The sequence below is a fragment of the Neolamprologus brichardi genome, chromosome 22 (genome assembly GCF_056152115.1).
Source record: "Neolamprologus brichardi isolate AB-2024 chromosome 22, ASM5615211v1, whole genome shotgun sequence".
In the NCBI taxonomy this organism is placed as follows: domain Eukaryota; kingdom Metazoa; phylum Chordata; class Actinopteri; order Cichliformes; family Cichlidae; genus Neolamprologus; species Neolamprologus brichardi.
Genome location: NC_142124.1, coordinates 26,999,489 through 27,023,959, shown reverse-complemented (window position 1 = coordinate 27,023,959; position 24,471 = coordinate 26,999,489). Strand labels below are relative to the sequence as shown.

General features: G+C 40.8%; 1 protein-coding gene across 1 annotated transcript in view; it reads right to left on the bottom strand.

Annotated features, from left to right (window-relative positions):
* Window positions 1–5,170: 5,170 nt before the first annotated feature.
* Window positions 5,171–24,471, bottom strand: part of trappc9 (trafficking protein particle complex subunit 9) — a 242,273-nt gene continuing 222,972 nt past the window's right edge. Inside the window, exons 23-24 of the mRNA XM_087835023.1 lie at window positions 8,637–8,860; window positions 5,171–6,520 (exon numbers count right to left, since the gene is read on the bottom strand). Coding sequence (XP_087691149.1) covers window positions 6,341–6,520; window positions 8,637–8,860 — 404 coding nt within the window. The 3' untranslated portion in view covers window positions 5,171–6,340. The remainder of the gene's footprint in view (window positions 6,521–8,636; window positions 8,861–24,471) is intronic.

The following is a 24,471-nucleotide window of genomic DNA, read 5'->3' as shown; positions in this document are numbered from 1 at the left end:
TTCACCTACTGAGAAACCAAGACCAGCCAACAGTGCAATGGAAACTGAGAAAAATGATCTGCTGATGCACAAATGTTTCTGTGTGGGTTTGTTCTAGTAGAGGAGTGCTAGTGTAACGTTTTCTTCTTGTTTTGAAACGTAAATTACATATTTTCTGTGGCATTCAAGTTAAAGTACTTCATCAGACCTATTTTGTTACATTACAGGAATGTAACTAATGGAACGATTGATTTGATTTAATACTCTGGGAAACTATGTTTCAGTCTTCTTAAGCTATTATCAGACAACATGATGAACATGAGAAGCCTGATCTGGAAGAGGCACGACGACAGAAAATAGTCCCATATATCTATAACAGATGCTAGGCAGTAACCATAGATGTCCAGCACTCAGTAGCGACTCCTGGTTGTACAAAACGGCCGACTTTATGTTGGAATATAAGCATAAAATAACTGCTGCAAAGAGACACATTACAGATGAGCTGCAATTATTTGTAAAACAATCTGAAATTGAGTGCAGTCAGTTAGAGTCAGACCAAATTTTGGAGACAGGTTGCCTCCCACCAGGTGACCTGTACAACCGCTTTGCAACAACAGCCTCTATGGCAGGGGTCTTGAACTCCAGGCCTCGAGGGCCGGTGTCCTGCAGGTTTTAGATCTCACCCTGGGTCAACACATCTGAATCAAATGATTAATTCATTACCAGGCCTCTGGAGAACTTCAAGACATGTTGAGGAGGTCATTTAGCCAGTTAAATCGGCTGTGATGGATCGAGGACACATCTAAAAACTGCAGGACACCGGCCCTCGAGGCCTGGAGTTCGAGACCCCTGCTCTATGGAGAAAACAAAGTCCCTGCAATTACTGGCAACCACCAGGGAGGAGAATGATGCCGTGCTGTTTTTACTCTAGTGTGACACACTTGGGTCCGTTGATCTTTGACTTCTGTAACCTGATGGCCTTACAGTCTTAAGCTTGTCCCCACTCCTTTATGTTGTGAATTACGGTTTCCATTACTGACCTTGTGACTGACAAGTCGCTACCACGTGAGCACGCAGGCTGCCTCGGCTTCTTAGATTTACACTTTATTTGTTGTCTGGGATTTCAAAAGATTGAGGTACTGACGAGGAAAACTCAACTCAAGGCTTCACATACGGATTGCACTACTGATGTCACTGATGATGTTGTAGTAACGCCGTCCGTCTTTTACGGTCTTGAGTCTATAGCTGTGGTTTATGACAACAGTGGCTGTGGCAGATAAGATATGAGAATTTTAAAAAAGCTGAGCTGGAAGGGTTAGGGACAAACATCTAGTCCAGGGATAGGCAACTCTAGTCCTCAAGGGCCGGTGTCCTGCAGGTTTTAGAAGTGTCCTTTATCCATCACAGCTGATTTAAATGGCTAAATTACCTCCTCAGCATGTCTTGAAGTTCTCCAGAGGCCTGGTAATGAACTAATCATTTGATTCAGGTGTGTTGACCCAGGGTGATATCTAAAACCTGCAAGACACTGGCCCTCGAGGCCTGGAGTTCAAGACCTCTGATCTAGTCTGTTGTGCGTTTTAAGAGTTTTTTACTCATCTAATTAGACTTAAGTATAAGTATGTATATATATATTATATAATATATATAATATATATATATAATATTATATATATTATATATATAATATTATATAATATATATTGTATATATATACAATATATATTATATATATACATACTTATACTTAAGTCTAATTAGATGAGTAAAAAACTCTTAAAACGTAATCATTTGCATATTGAGGCTGCCGATATATGTGAATGGACACGACTTAGCAGTCAGTACTGAAAGAGAGGAGATTTCATTGAACTCTGGCTTCTTGCAGAGTCATTTTCATCACCGTTTTCATACAGACACTATGGCTCTCGTTTTTTCTGAAACTAAAAACTTTCCTCACGTTTGAAACAATCTAATTTCAGGCAGAGAGGAAGTGCATCAGATTGATGGATGATTGTTAGGCTGATTACAATCAGAATTACAGGTTTGCTGCAAGTTAATGAAGCTTGGGGGCTAATAATGCAGTGCTGATGTTTGATAAGAAACCTCATTTAAACTCAAAGACATGATGCAGAAGTCTGTTCTGGGTCGTCTCACTCCTGGGATGGTCAGTATACTGTTTGGGACAAAGATGAGATTAAAAAATATATATTAATAAAACACCTTCAATAAAATGTGTTTGAAGCGCTTGTTTTTAAATCCAGACACTGTTTCCATAAGGACTGCCTGTGTGCCACCTTAAAAAGAAATTCCCTCATTTGGAGTTCTGGAGATGTTGATGGACAGTACGACGCATGAAATGTGCTGTAAAGGTTTTGATGAAATATTTAGTCAACGATGGCCAAAACGAGACGAGACCCAGGCGTGTCCGTCATTACGGTTTTAGCTCTCATCCTCCTCCCTTACAGCTTTCTAATTGGCCAACAACCAATTAGAAAGCTGTAAGCCACAGCAGGTCTGAGAAAATGCTTGTCAAACGTCTTCAGTAGCTCTGAGGGAACTTTGCTAACAAACATGTGGCGTTTGTAAGACAAGTGTTTGGTTTGACCGATGAGGATAAAATTCATACTTTCTAACACGTGCCGTGTTTCTCGGCCAGGCCAGTCTGAAGCACACAGAAGGTTCACTTGCTTCTTAATGCTCCAGTTTTCTGCTTTTCCTTTTCAGCTCTTCTTCTGGGCCCTGAAAGGCATCCACGGTGAATTAGTGGAATCTGTGCTCCAATACTAGGGATACAAACCAAAACACGATTCTTTGCCTCCGTAAACAGGACGCAATCATTTGGAGTAAAACGCAACTGAAACAGTGTCAAATTTATTAACACTTTATAATAAAGTCTGTGACTAAGGGTGTCATCCCACTTTAACTAAATTATATGCAGCGTAACTTATTTGAAATTAGAGTGTAATTATATTTATCTGAATATATCGAAAGGTAGATACTCTAGACCAGCGGTCCCCAACCTTTTTTGCGCCACGGACCGGTTTATGCCCGACAATATTTTCACGGACCGGCCTTTAAGGTGTCGCGGATAAATACAACAAAATAAAACTAGTACCGGTACCAAAAAAAAGAACATTTATTCATAACACACGTGAAAAGACCAAGGAAAACCGAGTAAACGATAAAAACGATAACAAAATAACACTGAAAACCGATAAAAACCCTGAAAACTATACATTTCACACCTGAGCCTCAACTCTCGCGGCCCGGTAGCAAACGACTCACGGACCGGTACCGGTCCGAGGCCCGGGGGTTGGGGACCGCTGCTCTAGAATAAGGACATAAAAAGTCAAGTTTTTAAAGGAAACAAAAAATTATACTCTAAGTAAATGTAACTAGCGCATGATTTCATGCATGGAAACAGTGTTACTTTAATTGAAAGGAAGGTTGTGTATGGGAATGAATTACTGCTGTACCATGTGTGAAACAAAAAAATAAATAATAATGGTAAATGGCCTGCATTTGTATAGCGCTTTACTCAGTCCCTAAGGACCCCAAAGCGCTTTACACTACATTCAGTCATTCACCCATTCACACACTGGCAATGGTAAGCTACGTTGTAGCCACAGCTGCCCTGGGGCGCACTGACAGAGGCGAGGCTGCCGGACACTGGCGCCACCGGGCCCTCTGACCACCACCAGTAGGCAAACATGGGGTTAGTATCTTGCCCAAGGATATTTGGCATGCAGCAAGGAGGCAGCGTGGGATCGAACCACCGATCTTCTGATTAGTGGCTGACCTGCTCTGCCACCTGAGCTACAGCCACCCCTATAATAACAATAATAAATAATAAAAATAATTTCCTGATAATTTAACAGAAAAACTATTTTTCCCCATCTTACACCATAAGTACACAAAGGACAACTGAATAACACAAAACCCGTCACACATATCAATATAATGAATATTAAATAACAATGTAGGAAAATAAAGATGCAACAAAGCCAAGGTTAAGACGCTCCATAATACAGCCTCTGTCCCAAAAAGTACTGAAAAATTTCTTATGCACTGCTTGTATTTATTTACAGTATGATTGTTTTAAAAACCTGACCTGTTACCTTCTTATTCTACTGTCTAAGTATTAGTAAATATACTTACATTGTCACTTCAAATACAATACACTGACATGGGGAATTACGCTATTTTAAGCTAAATAAGTATTACTAGTTATTCAAATAATTAATTATTAAGGAAAATCAAATTACTTAAAGTCAGTAGGATACGTTTAATTGCTACCTTTGCTTTGTTATTTAGGTTGATTTTCAGGTCCAGCACATTTGAAGGTGAGAGTGTACTGCACCGTCTGTCGGCCAGAAGCTCAGAGTGCACACTTTGATATCAAGAACTGTGTTTAAGAGAAAATATGTTTTTACCATATGAATGCAGGAGGACCCACCCAGAGCTACAGTTCATTTTTAAATGAGTTCCACATTGAGCTGATAGGCGCTCATGTGCAGAATCTATTAATAGTCTAACAAATAAATGCATAGATAAACTCATCAGTACAGGGGGCATGAGTTTGGAACGGTTTGCATTGTATGCAGGAGAAAACATCACAGCACTAAAACAAAAAGAAGTCCATTGAAATACACCTATAAAACCTGCATTTTACCATCTACAACTTTATATGAATACAAACTCTTTCATGGTACAGTTTCAGTGTCAGGTGGTGGGAGAGCTTGTTATTAGCCTTCTTTTCAGACTCCGCTGGGACCTGTAGTAAACTGAAAGGTTGCAGAAATTCAACTGTTACTGGAAAACAGATTTCAAATGGACTCTATTAGCAGTGCTCTGGGTGCTCTGGGTAACTCCCAGTGCATCAATGAGCATGAAAACACAGATGTGTACACTGTGGTGAGTGTCAGTGTAGCTGCTACTCAATCACAGGCTATAAATATACTGTGTATAACTCAAAGTGCACAAACAGCCTGCAAGCTATCACCGGTCAACAACACGGCGTTTGGCTGTTCCAGCATTAATTCAACATTTAAAATGATTATTACTCTATAATATTTTTCTCTCTAATTGCAGTTTATGGATTTTGAAGAATGTAAATGTCAGAATCGAGCGTCCGCAAAAAGCTGTTATAGTAAAGGTCACCTCAGTGGGCACGATAAATGAAGCACAAATATTTAATGACTCGGATAGACAAATGAAAATTTTAATGATGCCCAAATGAACAATAGCCGTCTTCTTTTAACATATATTTACAGCTATCATAAGCCACACACAACAGGCCTAATCTAAGAGACTCAAATCCATAATTCAGTGTACTGATACAGGCTGAGGTAAGTCCATACAGCAGTGGAAACAGTTTCAGTGTTCACTCTTGGCTAAACCCAGAATTTGGCACTAAAGAAAGCACTAGCATTGTTTTGCACGTCCTTGTTGAGCCTTGCGCTACCTTTCTGTGGCTTATCCAGCAGGTTGCTTCTAACCAGCCAGTATATGAGGTGAGAAAATCAAAAACATTCTTAACTTAAACTTTTGTTCAAGGTCACCTTCTTCTCATGCAGGCCAGGAACAGCAGGCTTTGTGAGCAGACTGTGGTTGTGGTGGATCTTGAAACCGCTGGCAATGCTCAGATATAAGTGTGCTCAGGTTTTCATATTATATTTTATCAGCCTTCTTTAATGCATCAGCCTTCGTTAGAACTGAGGCTGGTACAGAACAGGAAGTGTTGGTCCAAATATCCCCAGTTGACCCCCATTGGCTAAAAAAGCAAGCTAACTTTGGTTTGCATGCACCCACTTAACAAACCAGCTTGATTTTTTGGACAAAAACATGAGCACACTTACTCCCCCTTGACTTACAACTGACAACCAACCACACAGTATGTGTAATACAGAGCAATCCACAGTCTGACAAATCAGGGCTACACAAAATCAGATGCTGCTGCACAGCTAATAAGATGACTTCCTGTATCTGAGGCTAGCTAGCTTGTTTCCTCAGTGATCAACATTGTTAACATGTGTTGCTGCTGGTTAACAGTGTGAATTGCTGTGCTGTCTTAACCAGGAAACGAGCCGATTTACTTTGTCTCCCTGCTTTGATTGCACTGAAATGGCTGCGCTCAGAAAGGATGGCGAATTTCATTTCACCTGACATTACCCCGCGCAAATTTGCAGATTGTGTGTTTTGTTTTTATTCACCCCAAGCACACATGTTGTGTTAACTATACAAATGCAGAAACATTTACCAAAATGATATTCACATGTCAATTCATTATAATGCTACTGTATTTACATATAACAGCAACAAAACGCCCGATCTCTTGGTCAGGTCTATGACCTTGAAGTCCTCAGGCCCCGGCCTGTGGTGGAGTGTCGAGGGCTCTGATGTGGACGCTGGGCAGAGTGAACCAGGCCAAAGGAAGCTCTCGTCCAGCGCTGTCGTCCTGGAATTTGATACTAAGGTAGAAATCTCCGGTGTAAAGGAAAAGCAGGGCACCCTCACATACAGTACTTTCGTTGGGTTTAACCTGGCGACAGAAAAGAGACACAGCAGTAAGAACTGTTAGTGGTCACCTCGCTGTCATTTCCTAATGCAGGTTCAGCGGCATGACTGGCTTTGATGATGAAGAGCAGACAAGTTCTCGTTCAGCTGAGAACGACTGCCAGAACTAAGCAGTTCTGCACATTCATGAAAAAAGAATTCAAGTATTCTTTCGTGTGCTTTTAAAACTCTTTGTTCTGGCACCAGACGAATCGTGTTCAACAGCCTGCAGCTTGTTTAACATCAGAAATGAGAAGCGGTTATATACAAATACTGACTCTGAGGATCTCTTCAGAGCCAATAGAATCTTTTTACGATGAGAGTAAAAGGACCATGCCGTCTTTTGAGGCGTTGGGGTTGTTTTGCTAAGAAAAGTAGAACCTTTAGACTTTCCAGTGTGTTTTCCTCTGCGTCTACTTAGCCACTCAATTCTATTTAAAGTAACTGACAGTGACTTGTGCAATCGATCAAAACAAAAGTCACGTCTGTCTCTGCCGTTCCCAGATGTGCAGCATATATGGAAAACAGAGCTGTAAACATCTTCTATAATAACTTCAAATACTGCACATGAGTAAACTCCTTAAACTGTATTCACACACCAACACCAACTTTTCTATAGTGTGTTATAAAGCATTCATTACATCTCTTTAGCGTGTAGTGCTCTCTAGTCCTGTGTAACATCTTTTTGGGGGTAACACTGTATTTATCTTCTCTTATCATCCTTTGAATGACCCTCAGATTAAATAACTATTTTCACTTTTTTTTATTTGGATTGATTCGGTGTGAGTTGGCTCATTTACTAGACATCAGTGGTAGCGACTGTTGCATACAATGAATTTAAAACTAAGAAGACTAAACTATGCTTCTTTCCAGAAATTATGAGCTTAAAAAATGCAATTACCTTAGTTAGGTTATTACTGAGCCTAGGGATGGGTATCGTTTAGGTTTTATCCGATACCGGTGCCAAACCGGTACTTTTGAAACGGTGCGGGTGCTTAAACGGTGCTTAAAGAATGGAGAACACAAAATTGGTCCAAAAACCTCTCATGTTCAGCTGTTTTTTTGTAAAAAGATAACAATGTTAGCCTTTTCTGCAGCTATAGGGGATTTATGGCATCACTCTTGGCTGGAAGCAGTGCTTAATCAATGGAAAAAACACAAACTTTGTCTAAAAACCTCTCATGTTTAACTGTTTCCCACTTTTTCTTTGGTCATTTTAGCCTTTTTGGCCAGGGTGAAGGGAGTATCTGCCATCAAACAAGAAGACAGCCGCATGTAGCTATGATGGTGTTTGCTAGTTCACCTTACATGCATTAATGTAATAATGTGGTTAGCCTACTCAACGTAAATTACACACGAACATTAAGCTACTCACGCAGAGAAGAACGGCTGCTGCTGCCATCATCATCCGTCATCATTTCTGCTACACTGGCAGGGCTAGGGGCCAGGACTGTACTCTTTGGGTTTTTGGGGGATGTTGCTAACTCCGGGTCCGATAACAGGCAACACACCCGCAGTAGATGTGCGCGGTGTGAGGTCTCGCAGCAAGCTGCATTTCTCGGCTTTTAAAAAAACGCTATGCGTCGCCAGGTGTTTCATCGGATTTGAGGAGTTACCTCCTTTGACAGTATCAGCTTAAAGCACTTGTTGCAGGCTGCTGAGTTTGCGTCTTTTGCTGTGAAGTACAGCCAGACTTTTGACCGCTTCGCCTTGGGCATTTTTAATCTGTAGTTCTGCTCTAAAAGAACGTACGTACCTGGACCCGCCTACTATCCTCGAAACGTAAAATGATTGGCTAGAATCTAAAGTGTATCACCGCTCAGGAAAAAAAAGCACCGAAATGTGCGCTGCTTTTCGGTCTGGTTACTACCGTTTATATCAGAACCGGTGCCATAATGGCACCGGTTCTGACATACCGGTACCCATCCCTAACTGAGCCCATTACAATATCAGCTTAAACTCCTGTGATGTGACTGTGTTACAATTGAGTATACGTGACCTCTGCTGCAACGACCTATCACCATTAAGAATAGATTTGTATTTGCATATCTCAGGTCTTTGCTGGGAAACAACATGAATATAGAGCTGTGGCTCTGACCGACCGTATCAATGTAGAAGGTGTTGGAGCCGATGAAGGTGACTCCGTCCTCCAGATCGTAGTTCTGGACTCCATTCTGATAGTCCTGATATGGCACCACGTTCAGAGCCAGGGGCCCCACTGAATTCTTGCTGCGATTGGTCAGTTTTACTTCCAGGCTCACAGCATCCCCCACTTTACAGTCGGAGATGACATCGCAGTCACACGGTTTCTTATTCACCAACACATCTTGAAACAAAAAAGAACAAGAAGGACAGAAAGGATCAGTATGGGCAGGACAAGAGAGAAAGAATAAAAAAAAACAACATTCAAATCTAGCAAGGGTTCATTGTAGTAATATAACAACCACCCAACACACACACACACACACACACACACCCTGTCACAACCGCAAAAGAAATAAATCCACACTGAGTGAGTTCAGTTCAATTCCTCTAAAGGTTGGCCACTGAGTCCTGATGTGTTCCCTATTTGGCTAAGGTGCAGGGGGAGACACAACGATTTGTTTTGAACAATGAGCTCAGTGAACTGAGCGCCTACACGCTCCAGGCAGGCTAAGAAGAAGACCGACTTCAAACGTGGGAGTTCAGGGGCTCCCGAAAAGATCACCTGAGTAATCACTCCTCTGGGAGTAACAGCAGTGCACGCACACACACACACACACACACACACACACACACACACACACACGCGCACACGTGAAAACCACTTGTCATATACTTTCTAGTGTCACACCTGCGGCTGTGATAAACACTGAGTCAGAGCGGCTCAGTCTGTGTGACAGGCAGATGAAAGAGCTGAGCTCGCTGCCGCTGGTGCCCCGATCTGTTGTGTACAGTTAGGGGTGGTGGCAAGTGGGGAAGTATTAAGATAGGCAATCCAGCAGGAAGGCGGGGGGGACGAGGACGGGTGTGGGCAGCTGAGGCTGTGCTGTCACAGCCAGTGAGAGAGAGCCCCAGGGAGGCTGGAGCTACAGGAGGGTGACATTGAGACTCACGTCTGTATTAAAGAACACACTTCACTCAACACAGACTACCACCAGCACACACTGAGGGGCTACGAGAGCTTTTCTTCTCCTTCTTTTTGTTATTTGTGTTCAGCGTCTGTCTAGACTTCATAGAGAAGTTTCTGGATCTAAAAAGTAAAGCTAACTTTAACTGGCTGAAGCTTGCATTTTTTCGAGTGGCTGGCAGGGTGCAGCTCCTCTGGTAGCAACAAGAAATCATTTTGTAGAAACAACATCGTCCTCCTCGGATCTATGACCTCAGTAGACACTTCTCCCTCTCTGGTTTAGTTCCAGCCCTTGCTTGTCATGTTTTGCTTCACCCGTCTTTGATATTTGGACTCAATATACAATGTGAAACTCTTGTTATTGTCATTTCTCTTAATTTTAAATGAATAGGATACATATTTAAAATTCAGCATGTTTTTGTTTCTTGGCTGAAATTTTCAATTTTAAGTACAAAAATTTGGCAAAATAAAAAGAAAGAAAGCTGTAAGGGGGCAAGATTGTCATATGTTGCAATGATTATACTGAAAAATGCTGTGCTACTCTGCTGATATTGGACCAGGATTGGAATAAACAATCCACATAACAGTGCAATATCCTGCAAAGAAAAGTATTTTTGTAGTTAAAATGCATATCAGGTTAAAAAAAAAAAAGTAATTCTTTGTTTTTACATTAATAAGGTCCCAATCATCCCAAACAACAAAGAGAAATTAAAAATTCATGCCATGAAAGAGTTCGGGTCAAAGTGGACGTCCAAGATCTCAATGCAATCAATTAAAAATCCCATTTTGATTATATTATTATTATTTAACTTTAACAAAAGCCCTGAGAGTAAGGCTGGATTATGAAGAAAATATCATCAACTGTCTTTGTTTATTTTTTGCAATATTGTAGATTTTCCAGTTTTTACTAAATTTAGCTCGAGGCTTCTTCCACACTTTTTGTACCTTTGTAGTCTAGAATAAAAAGAAGTTGGTTTTGTTTCGAGTACTCAATGTGGTTCATTCACAGCAGCAGATTTTTTTTTTTTTTTAAAGCAAACCAGGCATGAATAAGTATGTAAATACTTATGAAGGAACAAGTTGAGAAAGTACTCAAATGTGAAGCTGATGGCTGAGCCAGACGATGCAGAGATTTCTTTCTTTAGAAAAGAAAGTGTTGACTTCTTTAACAGCACAGTGATCCATTCCTGCTCTAAACCCGGATCATTTTGTGGCCGCTCAAGCAACTGAGCTCCATCTGCAATGTGTTCTGCGTGCATTTAACCCCCATTACATGCACTGTCCCACCAAGATTAATTTGATAGCTATGTGCATGTATAAATAATGCATTTCCCGGAGTCAAACTACTTTGCCTTTTCCAGTACACGAACTCACTTAGCAGAAACTGCAGCTCTGTGATCCGCTCATTGTCTCTATACAGGCCTCTTCCTGCAAATACTTATTACATTGTGTCAAAACTAAGTAGGTTTAGCCATGTGGACGTGCACATGATCAAGTTTTCCTACACTGTACAGCAGAGATCTACTTGACTTGCTTGCTGTTATTCCAACACTGTAATCACCTCACGCTGTTGTGAAGAGCATTTGGAAAATTGCGGACTTTTACTGGAAGACCTCTGGTGATGTGCGTGCACACACCCATCCATAAACACACGCATAAAACATAACCCTTTCATAGCCAGAAGTGCTCAGCCTATAGTGACACCTTTACAAGTAGTTATATTTAGTTTGTTCAAAGTCTTGTTGCTAGGAGATGTGCAAATTATAGGTAGCCTACATTGACTCTAAAACTGGAAACAAATTCTTTCACATTAAAAGCGAACAAAAGAGGATGGTTAGTCTGTAATGAGCTGATGAACTCCCACACACGCGCAGCTCTGTCACACACACACCCACAGCCTGAACACTTGCTGCAGTTTCTCTACTCTGCCATCCTCGATTGCATATCAGCACAGAGGCAATCTTCTGACTTAGATAACCAACGCAGAAAAACAACAAGTGGGAAGAAAAAGAGGGCCACTGCTAAGAGGAAAATTCCACAAGAGTTAGAAACAGATGCAATTACCTATGATTATATAAAAAGAATTTCATCAAATTGGTAAATTAGCACATACGAGCAAAGTAAAAGCCAGCCAAGACGGGAGAGATCAAGGTCTCTGTCTGGATATGGCTCACTAGGCGTATCTGTAAACGTCTACGAGTCCCTCCAGCTTTTGAAAAGCATCTGCCGTGTTCTTCTTGTTGTTGTGCAGAACTGAGAGAACCACGGTGCGCAGTTTATCTCCAAAGCCTTCTGTTAAGTTCTGCGTCGAGGTTTTATGAAGGCTGAATAAGCATGAGTTTCATCTCACAGGCTTTAAATGGGAAATAATTAATCCCGAACAAGTTAAGGAGAACACGTTTGTAATGAAAATCTGATTAAAGTTGAGATTTTTTTGTGTATCTACACAGTCATTCCATCAAATCTATATGCACAGTAGGGCTGCACGATTTTGCATAAAATGAGAATCACGATTTTTTTGCTTAGAATTGAGATCACGATTCTCTCACGATTTTCTTTTCCAATATAAATATTTATTGCACTTATTAACTGCACATCAACTTCGTAACAGTTGAGACTGAACATAAAAACAATAAATAAACATAAAAACAACAAATGTCTCACATTTTGTCGTTGCCGCAAAATGTTGTACTGCTTGAAATCCCGTCTCCACCGTTGCTCGACACTGCGTGTATAGAGCAGGTAGTGCAACAATAGAAAAATAGTTGCGGGACGGCACTGTGTAGCGTTTGTCTAGGGTGTTGATCGTTTTCCTAAATCCCTCGTTTTGCACAGTGTTGATGGAGCCATATCTTTGGTCAGGTGATAAGTAATAGCCTCCGTAATTTCTTTGTGCCTGCGGGAGTTTGACGTGTATAGGGAAGCGCTGTATAAGGTTCCCGTTATTGATGTTTGGGTGGTTGACCGGGACAGATTTTCTCCTGTCACTTTCTTGTCATTCCTGACGTGCTCTCCGTTGTTTTTTCCCTGCCAATTTTAGCAGCCAGCTTCTGTATCACGTGATATAAGGCTCCGCCCTTGTCATTTGTTGAGCAGGAAGAGTGAGTGCTTGTCCTGGATCAAAATGCGGTACAATCGTCGTGTTTTGTTTTTTTTTTTTTTGTTTTTTTTTATCGTTGTCATTTGGAAATGAGATCGCACATAAGTATAAATTGAGATCGCGATTTTCTAACGATTAATCGTGCAGCCCTAATGCACAGCTTCAAATTTTCCAGGCAAAGTCTACGCCAAGTACACTTTAAGTGATACCTTTTGTTATCACTAAGATTTATGATTGTGTCTGAAATGATTTACTAAAGCTTAAGAGGAGATGTGATTTGTTGATTCGTATAGTCTTAGCTCTACACTGCAGCTTCTTCAGCTAATGTTAGCTTAAGGTCTCATCTCTGATATTTCAAAGTGAGAAACTTAAAACGCTGATTTAATATGAAACCCAAAGTTGACAAGTTTTGGACAACTTTCAATAACTGTTATTTGTAACCCTTTAAAACTGCCTGTTCCCTGTTAAACAGAAAAATGGCGTGCTTGTGCTTCCACAAATCCTGTTTTTGTTACTAATAAAACTTGAATTACAATGATCTGTGGCTGGAAAGCGATAAACCAAACTATTGCTTAGCTCTCAGATCCTAGAAAAAATGTGAAATAAATATCCTCATCTGAACTTTATGTCAGACCAGGCAGGAGGACGAAGATTGGGTAGCAGAAAAGAAATGAGGTGGTAAATGAGCCATAGAGCAGTTTGGCCAGCTGAGGGAATTACGCAAGCGAAAGACGCCACAAAACACAGATTAGGTAAAAGTCAGCATGAAGGAGGATTAAATATCCAAATGTTGCTCCAACAAGTGCTGCAGGAGCAACAGGTGCATCACAGGGAATGTGTGTTTTCTAAGAACTGACTTGGGAGAGAACTCGGCTCATTTTTAATGTATTGATTTGTTGGGTTGTGACAGGTTCATTAATAAACTCCAAGGAACGAGAGAAATTGATCTGTTTATTAATTTGGTGCCTGTGCTAACTTGTTACATAATATGTGTAACGCACTCACACACACTTCTGCCCAGATGCTGCTGGAGTTGGCAGAAGTGAAGCGCTGCAGCAGGCGTCGCCACAGCAACCAGGAAGGAAACAGAGAGAGAGACGACACTTTCTCCTGCGAGTATGAAAGCCACCGATCAAAACACAACTCGGATTAAACAAGCCTCTCCGCCCCTCGCAGTGTCTCTGTCACCCTTGAAGTAGGAGCGCAGGTGAAGATAAGGATGACGACCGACACCGGGTGATTTGCCAGTGTTTACTAGACTATAACGTGCGTCACCGCGGGTGTCAATACAGCTCATTAAGATTCACTCTCAAATACTGTGCAGCAACAGAGAGAAGAGGATGAGTTAGAGCCAAACAAATACAGATGTCACGTTCATCACACTTCGTGTAGGAAATGCTCGTTAAACACGTTAACGCCGCAGAAAACTGATTACATCAGCGATATGTCGACAATGAGCGTGCATGCGTTTGTGTTGCAAGAAAAGCAAGAGAAGAGGCTTACAGTAATGTTAGTAATTATTAAAGCTAACTCCATATCTGAATAATAAATAGTACACTACAGTGATTTCTCTGACCTGCTCACGACCAAAAGACCTCGTGTGAAGTAAAACCAGGCTTACTGGTGAGGCTTACTACACCGACAGTGATTTATCCAGCAGGATTAACATTAACAAAGAGTTGTGCTCTGGCCCAGATGACCAGGTCAGCAGAGTTTAACAGCTCATCCCGGCCAGCGGCCGCTAGCAAGGCAGGGTCATTGATGAATGCTCCAACGGAGGCGGAGGATGTGCTTTGAAAGGTTGAGGTGTGCTGCAGTAAGTCTAAAAATAACCCACCAGCCTGTGATATTCCCCAAAGCCATCTGCCCCTTTTAGAATTATCCCCATAACAACGGCTCATTTGATATCTCTCGTCTGTCCATCAAATATTCCATCTGTTACAACGAAAAGATGATAGGAACCCGCTTACTTCAGGTGACATAAAACACTTCCACGTTAATCATGTTGGAGCAGGAGGCCAGTACATCTACAAGTCTGCTGATTTCGGGCCGTCCTGTGGCAACATATGCAGTCTAATAAGTTTGCGAAGGCAAATTTACTCGGCTATAAATTTGCTCTCATTGCAACATGTTTCTAAAAGGTCTGAGTAATCGCTGTCCATCTGTCCCCTCTCCTCAAAACCCAACACTGTATGTAATTATTAACAGTTAACAGAAGCATATTTAAGAAGCTTCACCCTAAACAAGCAGACTTGCTCAACTCCGCAGCAGCAACCTGTAGCAGAAAGATTGGGGGTTATGTTGCAGTTTATGAGCTTGGTAGAAAAATATTGGCTCGTCTCCACTTGGGACGCCTTACCGCTTCCAGCCTGTACGCACTCACCGCTGAGCACCACGACCACGGCAGCAGCAGCATTACTCATCCAAAGGGTTGGCTTTAATTCCCGACTGGTGGCTGCGTGACTTATGTTTACCAAAATAACACTTCTCTCCCTTTTCGCCCTTGATTCAATCTCTGTGTTTTGCTCTTCAACAATATTGCTGTACTCTGCTGGCTCACTGTGTGCAGAGCAGCACCCAAGGTTGCCACTGTTTTGCATCCTTATTCTTCACTTTCAGCTGCACTCAAAAGGGGGATGCACAGGTTAAGATGATCATTCAAACCTTTTGAGACATTTAACAATTCCACTTATTGCTACACGTCAGAATACGAGTGGAAATAAGAGCGTGCTCTTCAGTGCTTCATAAAAGTATCACATTAGATGTGAGAGGCTCTCTTGTATAAGAGAGAATACAGAAATGCCATGAATGACTATAAAAACAAAACTAGGCCAACAATGTGACTAGACTGGCTCATGGCTCTTCAAATGTTGTTTCATTTCAGCTAAAATCTGGTTTTAAGGTGCCAAAGCCTGCAGTGTCAACACAAGGCAGATGTCACCCAAAGTCCTCACAATGTAAAGACCCCATCCAAACAGCACCATCGACTAACATGCTCCCACCAGTGATCCTAACATGTAAAAAATATATAAATAAAGTGGTAAACTTCAATATTTTCATTCTGTTTGTTTTCCATTGATTTCTAATTTCATTTGCCTTCCTGCCTGTATTGAAACAACCGGGGCATGATATAACGCAGCCCGCCTTAAGCACATGGTTCACACTTACCAGATACTTGGATTTTTTCCTCAACAATTTTGTTTCCACTAAACTGTGAGTGTGATAAGAGAAAATAACGCTTTAGCTCTAGTATCTTTGCTATACAGCAGCGTCTCGAAATAAAACAGATCAATAGTGTGGGAGAGCGATAGTGAGATGGCTGTGTGCCATTACACTTTAGTGGCCCCATACTGGGATGACCTGTAAAAAAAGTCTTGACTTCCTGCCAGACCTAACTGTGGATAAAGCAGAATGATGAAACAACCCACAGCCCCCTTTTGTGACCTCCACAGCACATCCAGACACTGAGGAAAAACTGAAATTAGAACTGGACAGCTGTGGGATTCCTCAGAGGATCCTCTATTAACTCTCTATAAACTGCTAAACTGTAACAAGAGTGTGTGGGTATAAGTTTAGCTAACACTATTCTGAACAAGTGCACAGTATACATATACCACCAACAGGTGAAGTAAGTAACACTGTTTATTTCTTCACCGTGGCACCTGTGTGAATTAGGGAGGAAGTGAAAGTTGACGTGTTATAAGCTGGAAAAATGGGCCAAGTTTAGAGATTTGAGTGAGTTTGACAAAGGACAGACTGTCCCTGCAGTGGTCAGTATTTATCAAAGGAGTCTAAGAAAAGTCCAAGTGATAGAAACGTAGCAGAACACACAGAGCATCAGAGTTTGTTGTGCATGGCTGCACAGACACACACAGTGTGTCCACTGCTGAAAGCACCAACAATGGCCACGTGAACATCAGAACTGGCCCACAGAGCAATGGAAGAAAGAAAGCAAAGTATGGAATGAAGGAAAACCGGTGGAAGGTGATGCTTTGGGCAATGTTCTGCTGGGAAACCTCTGGTCCTGCCATCCATGTGGATGTTACTTTGACACGTACCATCTACCTAAGCATTATGTCACACCATGCACAGCCTTTCATTGAAACAGTGTTCCCTGATGGATGTGGCCTATTCAGCAGGATGATGCGCCCCGCTACAAAGCAACAACGGTTCAGAAATGGTATGAGGAACTAAACAATGACTTTGCATTGATTTGACCTCCAAATTCCCCAGAACTCAATCCAATCGAGCAGCTGTGGGATGTGCTGGTCAAATAAGGCCGATTCACGGAGACCCCACCACATGACTTACAGGACTTAAAGGATCTGTTGCCTAACATCTTTGTGTTTGTGTGTTCAAAACAGATCACTGTCACTGTTAATAGGCTGATTGCCAAGTATAGAAACAATATCTATTTTTCCCCAAAAAATGTAACTGTAAAATGGAAATATACACTATATGATCATTAATCCTTTACACTTGACCTTTAATAATATTCTCAGAACCACGATGGATGTTTAGAAAACTTGGTATAATTTGCTCAACATACAGAATCGAGTGTTATGCAAATACTTTAATGTAGGCGACAGGTCCGAGGCTCAGATCACAATCAGCTACAGAGGTTTGAGTAAGCTCACATTTTTCTCACTGCACACGAACTGACTTCAGTTCCAGCTGATCATACACACTTCATGCAGTTTCCTCCGGAGCCACAAATGTCTTTATATGAATTCCATACATACTATAATACTCTGTAAGGCCTCAAACGGCATTTGTAATTTTGAGGGGGAAAAATAAAATAAAAGTCCACAATTGGTTTGAGAGAAATTCAGCTTTCGCATGTTTATGCCAGCCCCTTGATAGACTATGGAAAATATTTTTAATGTGTAGGTTTTTATGTCAATTTATGTACGCATGTAGCAGCATTTAGATGGGACTATGAAGAATTATTAGTCAAATACATATGTTACCATTTTTTTCCACAGGAAATTAAGGTTCAACTTTATGATAAATGATTTTTCCTGCTCTGAGTTATATAGAAATAAACCATTCCTGTGCTTCTGGAGTAATTAAAACACATGCAGTGTGCTAAAGAGAACACTATCATGAACAATAGTTTATTCTTAAACTGAGGAAAAACTGTGACTGATATGTATCCATCCATCTTTGTCTGTGTATCCAATTCAGGGTCATGGAGCTGCAAAGAGCCTATTCCAGCAGCCATAGGGCGAGAGGCAGGTACACCCTGGGCAGAATCACCACTTTAAAACCACCCAACCTGACTCACGTCTCAGGACTGTGAGGGGAAGCCAGAAAACCCAGAGACAACCTACACAGACATTGGAAGAATATGCAATCTCCCCACAGATTCAAAACAAGGACTAACTGACAGAGACAATATGGAGAACATCTAAATCCACAAAAGTTTTCCAAGAAGCTTGGAACAACCCTATATGCCAGGTACACTGAAAAAACCCCAACTCAACATCACTGTGACACTAGAACAAGTGTCAGAAAGCAGTGGAGTCATTAAAAGTCATCCCCAAAGGACTATGATTGCTAAAGTTAGCAGTAACCTATTAAATAGTTGTAACAACATTTTTAGTATGAACCACAGCCGCTGCACCCGAGCAGCAAAGGAGAACACCCTGTAGGCCTACACTGAAACTATTTGGCTGTACACATTTTTATCTAGCCTTCTGCAGCTTTAACTTTGAGGACTTATTGTGCTACAGCGTGATATTACTTTTTGAACTCTTATTCCTCCCCTCTGAATATCTTCCCAGGAAGCATCAGTACACGCTATCAGGATATGAGCTTTGGGCTTTGGCTTTCTTTCCTGTCTTCTCACATATCCACCTGTAACCAAACAGCAATAAAACTGCCATGATCCAATTTTTCAATTTTCCATAAAGTAATTTAGTGTAGCACTTGGCCTCAATTAGGCAAAAAAAACACTTGATTGCAGACTACATTTGGGACTGATATCAGAAAACTCTGAATTAATTAAGGGCAATCATGTTAACAGCTCAGAGATGCACTCGCTTGATTGAGACAACACTTATGTGACTGCAATACATGCAAAACGACACCGGTCATGATAAATTATCTCGAGGCGTCTTCGACCATTCTGCGTTACTCAAACTATTAGAAATGTAAATGTAAATTCATATTTCATGTGTCCAATGTGGTTTGGAGCACAACCAGGAGCACGCCTGAAGCTACTGGTCCATGTCTGAAGTGAGCTGGACAGAAGAGAAGTGTTGAACAGACCCTTGCACTTAGAGTTTAAAGGCAAATCTCTGTTAATCACACATAGACAAGAAGTAATTGGGGCCATCTTCCCCCAGCAGGCATCGATAGCTTGAGTGTGAAACAGGAAAAAGCAGCTGCTGCAATAAATCTGAAAATCCAAAACACTGCTTTTCTCTCTATCAGTGACCATACAGCACGACGGATTATAAACTTACCAGATGACTTTCAATCATCAACTATTATTCATAAAAAAAGTCTTAATGTTTCCTGTTCTCAAGCGATTTCCAAAAACAAGAAAATTCTCATTATCTGCTTTAAAACAAATTACTCTGACATCTATAAGATCCAACAGCTTAGATGCAGAGACACAAACAAAAAATTCAATTACAAAGTCCTGCTCTTAATCATTCTGCCCACTGTCACAATCCATAAAGTGACTAATCTGTGTACTGTCAATAAAGAGACCATGGAGATTGGTTGCCGATTCGCCGACTTAGATGACCGATTTGTTGTTTTGGGGGTTGGGTAGATAGCCAACCCTGTGGATTCTAAACAAAACATCCACATTCTCTTCATGCACAGGGTCGTTTTACAAGTGTTACATCAGAGGCTACAGTCAGCAGCTGCTTAGCTTTGCATAAACACACGTAATAGTAGGAAACAACCAGGCCTTCTTCCCCAACATCAGTGTCACACCTCACAAATGTGTCTGTGGTTAAAACCTCACATAAACACACTCCTGAAGCTTGTAGAAAGCTTTTCCAGGAGAGGTGAAGCTGCTATAGCTGCAAAGAATCGGCTTTGGAAGGATTAAGAATAGGATGCCACTCAAATTCATATGCGTGTGAAGGCAGAGGAGCGAATGCTTTTGGCAATATATTGCAGCTTTTAGTTTTTGTCAACTCTGGTTTCTTGCTTCTTCTTGACTGTATTATTGCCATCTTGCTCACTGTTGTAAGAACAGATATCCCTGGGGTGTGTGGAGGCTCATTTGGGTTAATAAATATCACAACTGGCCTAACAAGCACTCTTCAGGGAGTGCTATAACACATGATGATGATAATTTGATAACTGCAACCAATGCAAGCATTGTAGCATCACAGATTTGGGGGGAAAAAAGGTACAATGAATGCTTTGGCCATGTATGAACAATTCAGCGATGTCTGCAAACACAGACGAGCACAACAGCAAACTGAAACATAATAAATGTGAGAACTGTATTGCATGACAATAAGGTTCATAGTCTCTGCACCATCAAATATTTGCTAACTGGGATGGTGTGGCATATGTAATTGCAGGGGACGTTCAGCACCATAAAGTATCTGCCGATTCTTCCACAAGCATAATCTCCGAAACTGGAAAACCAAAAGGTTGCTGTACAATCGCTCGCTGTGCCAATTCTACCCTGAGCACTGGAACAACAATATCAACAGGAGGTGGAGGTGTTTGTTTGAGGAGGACAGATTCAGAGATGGGGAGTGGGAGAAGGCGGAGGCAGCAACTGTTTTGACTCATCTCCAGACAAATCAAAGTCATTAGTGAGCCTCCCCTGAGAGATTCGCTGCGTTCAGATCTAAACATGGCTGGTGTCATATGCCGCTCTGCACTCTTACTCTCATTTTCTTGGCTCATTACTCTACTGTGCCTCTCCTCTTAATATGTTCCAACCCTAATTATGCAAATGAATCCACTTTTTCTTCTTGGAGATACCTTCGGGCACCGAGGTGGAATTCCTGTCCGAGTCCCAACCTTACACCCAATTAAAACCAGCTCAGAAAAGAAACCAGCACCGCTGTTTCGTCGACATCCACGCTGATCTTTGTTTAATAAGGTGAAAACCCCACTGACATGGAGAGCTTTCATGAGAATGACCTTGGAAATAAGGATATCCCTTGAAACCATGTAAGATTCTAATTTTACGGACTTGCACTGTAAAACGTGTTATGGTGGTAAGGAATAAAAAGGTTTAACAGCAATTCTCTGGACATTTAGTACAGATTACACTAGAAAGGCACAATGAAAATAAAATATCCTTCAAGCTGCTTCAAGATGACAGACAAGGTTTAAAAAGAAGGCAGGGGAAGCACCTCTGTTTCCCATAGTGCCTCGCTTTGTTTTTCAAGCTTGCCATCATGTGGGAGGATGAAAGTGGTAAAAATTGCTCCTGATGACGCAGATGCAGCAGTGACTGAAGAGGATTTCCCAGGCAAGAACCAAAGGGCTGACAGTAAAGGGAATGTTGTTTTCTTATGTATTTATCTTAAAAAAAGGAGGGGGGGGGGGGGGGGGGGGGAATGCACAAAAACATCCCTGCCTGTTCACCCACACACAATCTGCTGCTGCACGATGTCCCTCTTGCTGCTTTTTTTGTTTCTTGAGCAGATAATGTTCCAAACAGAAACACTGTGGGGTACAGTACTTTAATGTAGCAATTATGTCATGGACAAATTAAACCCGAGGGTACATGCAATCCATGTAGGCTTTAAGAAACTACCAAAGAAAGAAAACATCCCGTTTGTACAGGAGATGTACAGAAACACACACACAAAACTATGCTTACTACTTCACCTTGTCACAGTTTACTGTACATCACATTCCATTATATCACAGAGGTGGGAATCACCATACATCCCACGATACGATATTATCACAATACTTAACGCACGATACGATATTATTGCAATTTTTTAAAATATTTTGTGATATTCAGATTCTGTACATAAAGGTAAACTTTATCAATATTCATTTTATCTAATATCAAAGTCTCACACTCAGTCTTTCTCTCATTTCAGTTTTATTGTTGACAAACTGAACGGTTTGTATTACAGTCTAGTCCAACTTAACTGAATCAACCATCTGGTACAATTATAGCTGTTCTGAACTATGCAATTTATGAAAACTATGCAGCTCCTTCAGCAACTGAAGAATTTGAAAGTAAATTAAAACAAAATATAATTTTACATTAAATAAAAAAAGTTTTAAACTTCATTAAAATAAAACATGTCTTAAATTAAAATAAGTAAACTGTCATGTTTATTGCTGCCAAAAAAAAGTTAAACACATTTGGACAGTGAAGGAATGTCAGGACTCTTGCTCAGAAAAAGGATCAACATGCTCTGAAGTCAGAGCACAAAAACCTTTTTTGTAACAAAATATCGATTTCTGCTGTCCCTGTATCGATACATTATTAGCAAACAAAATATCACGATACTACACAGTATAATTTTTTTCCCCCACCCCTATTATATCATAGCCCTGTTAAGTTCACTGTGTTACATTTTAACAGTTATATAAAATTTGAGACTATACACTACTAAACTCTCACATCCAAAGTGTTATTGCTCAAACCTGTGTGCAAGTAGCAACGGTGCGACCTTAACCTGAAACCTGTTGTACGTCTCTTCTGAGATGCTGAACCTGACTCCAGTCTTACCCTGTTATCTCTGCCACTATCACAGGGACGAGAGGTGTGCAAGAACCAAGTGCAAATAATCTGCATCATCGCTCAATTTTTGACTTTCCGTTTCATTTATGGTCATTACTGTTAACTTAAGATTGGTCAGCGCTGCCATGTTTAAGATGTTTAAGATCGACTAAGCAGCAATCTACATAAATGTTTAAACTGGATTGATTAACTTTATCTAATTGAGTTGATCTATAAAGTCTGGTATTTCCTGTGGACTGTCTGCTGTAAAAATGCTGGTACGACCTGACGTTCAGCCGTCTCAGTAAAAATAACTGAAAAGCAAAATTAAGTCTTCTCATTCACATAAATGAAGCACACTCATCAAAGGGAAAGAAACCAAGGGGTGACATGCATGGCTTTCTGGGTGAATTATCAGTGTGAAGAAGGAATTCTGAGGTAATGAGCTGTCAGTACCTCGCTGGGGGGGGAAATCACTATAGACAGCAGAGCTACCTGCAAGGTTATTATTTCCTCCACAGAATGTGTGGCAATCAATGTCTTAGAAAAGTTAGTTCAGTCACCTGCAGGGACATCAACGATTCAACAAGGACCGATACAGTAAATGAAACTGCAAATCTTCTCATTCAAAACTTGCACTACCATTCGCATTATAAACAAACTCCAACCTGCAGAGATTCTTATTTTCTAATCAAAACAGCCTTAAACATGGAAAAGTACTGGGTTTAAAGTTTGAGTTTGGCCAAAGCCCTCGTCTCTGTTGAGATCTGTTAGTGATGCTTCATTGCAGGTCTTGTAATGACTGCACTGTATTCCAACACATTTTAATTACCACCCTTCTCAGCACAGTGGAGATGAATGCACTTAATTTCAGATGTGAGACTGCGAGCCAGCATGCAAACAATGCTTATCAACATCATGTGTGACTAAAGCTGAAGAGGATGTAGATCTTATAATAGGGGACTGTTACTTTTATCACTGCATGACTTCAGACTATGGAAAGTGCATAATTTTTTGAACAATTTTAAAATGATTGCATGTGTTTGTTTCTAGGATGTTATTGCCAGCATGCATCCACAGGACTAGAAAATAAAATTTTAAAAAATAAGAGAATGATATTCAAAATTCATCCTATTAGACACAGAACTCGTTTTGGTTTCCATTCTGTTGAAGAAATGATAAAACCACAATCATGGAATATTAAGACTAGAAAGTAGTCCTCTTCTGTCACTGGTAAAGCGTCCTTCATGCCCACCTAGAGACTGGTTAGTGACGGCCTGGTAACCACTGGTCAGTAGATAAACGTTTGCATTCTGTGGTTGCAGGAGGTTGCTTACATATACTAGTTTGAAATTGGTCACAATCCCTAGCAGGGATCAAAACAATCACCAGCCTGCCATGGTTGCAGTAGTAAGACACCAACTTGACTGCAAACACTTGCAAACTACTTAACCAAGCAGTAGTGAAACTGAAGCTGAAAATTTGAAGTCAAATTTGCCATTTGGTTTCAGCAATAAGGCATGGCTTTTACTTTGAAGGCAAATTATCTGCATTGACAGTTTGTTTCACACTCTTCACAATTTTTATTTGCTTGGTGAGCAGTTTTCAAATATTTGCAGATAAGTTGGTGTCTTCCATGCAAATTTCCAGCACGTGAGGTGATAAAAGCAATTTTCACTTTGTGACACACACCTCTGTCACCAACCGGTCGACCTTAACTATGTCACTAATGAATATGTTTCAACTCTAGCTTCTTTATTTTGGAAAGGATTTAAATACTCTGTTGCACAGTGGAACGGCGATGTCTAATTATCGGATTGGTTGAAGCTTGCTTATACATTCGTGTGTCTGTTCCTAGCGTTAATTGTCTTGTATGTATATTTTAAGGCATTATAAAAGGCCCGAATAGCAATAGAAGCACTTTTTCAGCCATACATAATGACAACTGGTATTTTTCATAGATTATATATGAACAGTACGCATACCAGGCTAACTAGCATGGCTAGCAAGGTGCATCTAAAATTCTCTGTAATATTAAATTGAACTCAA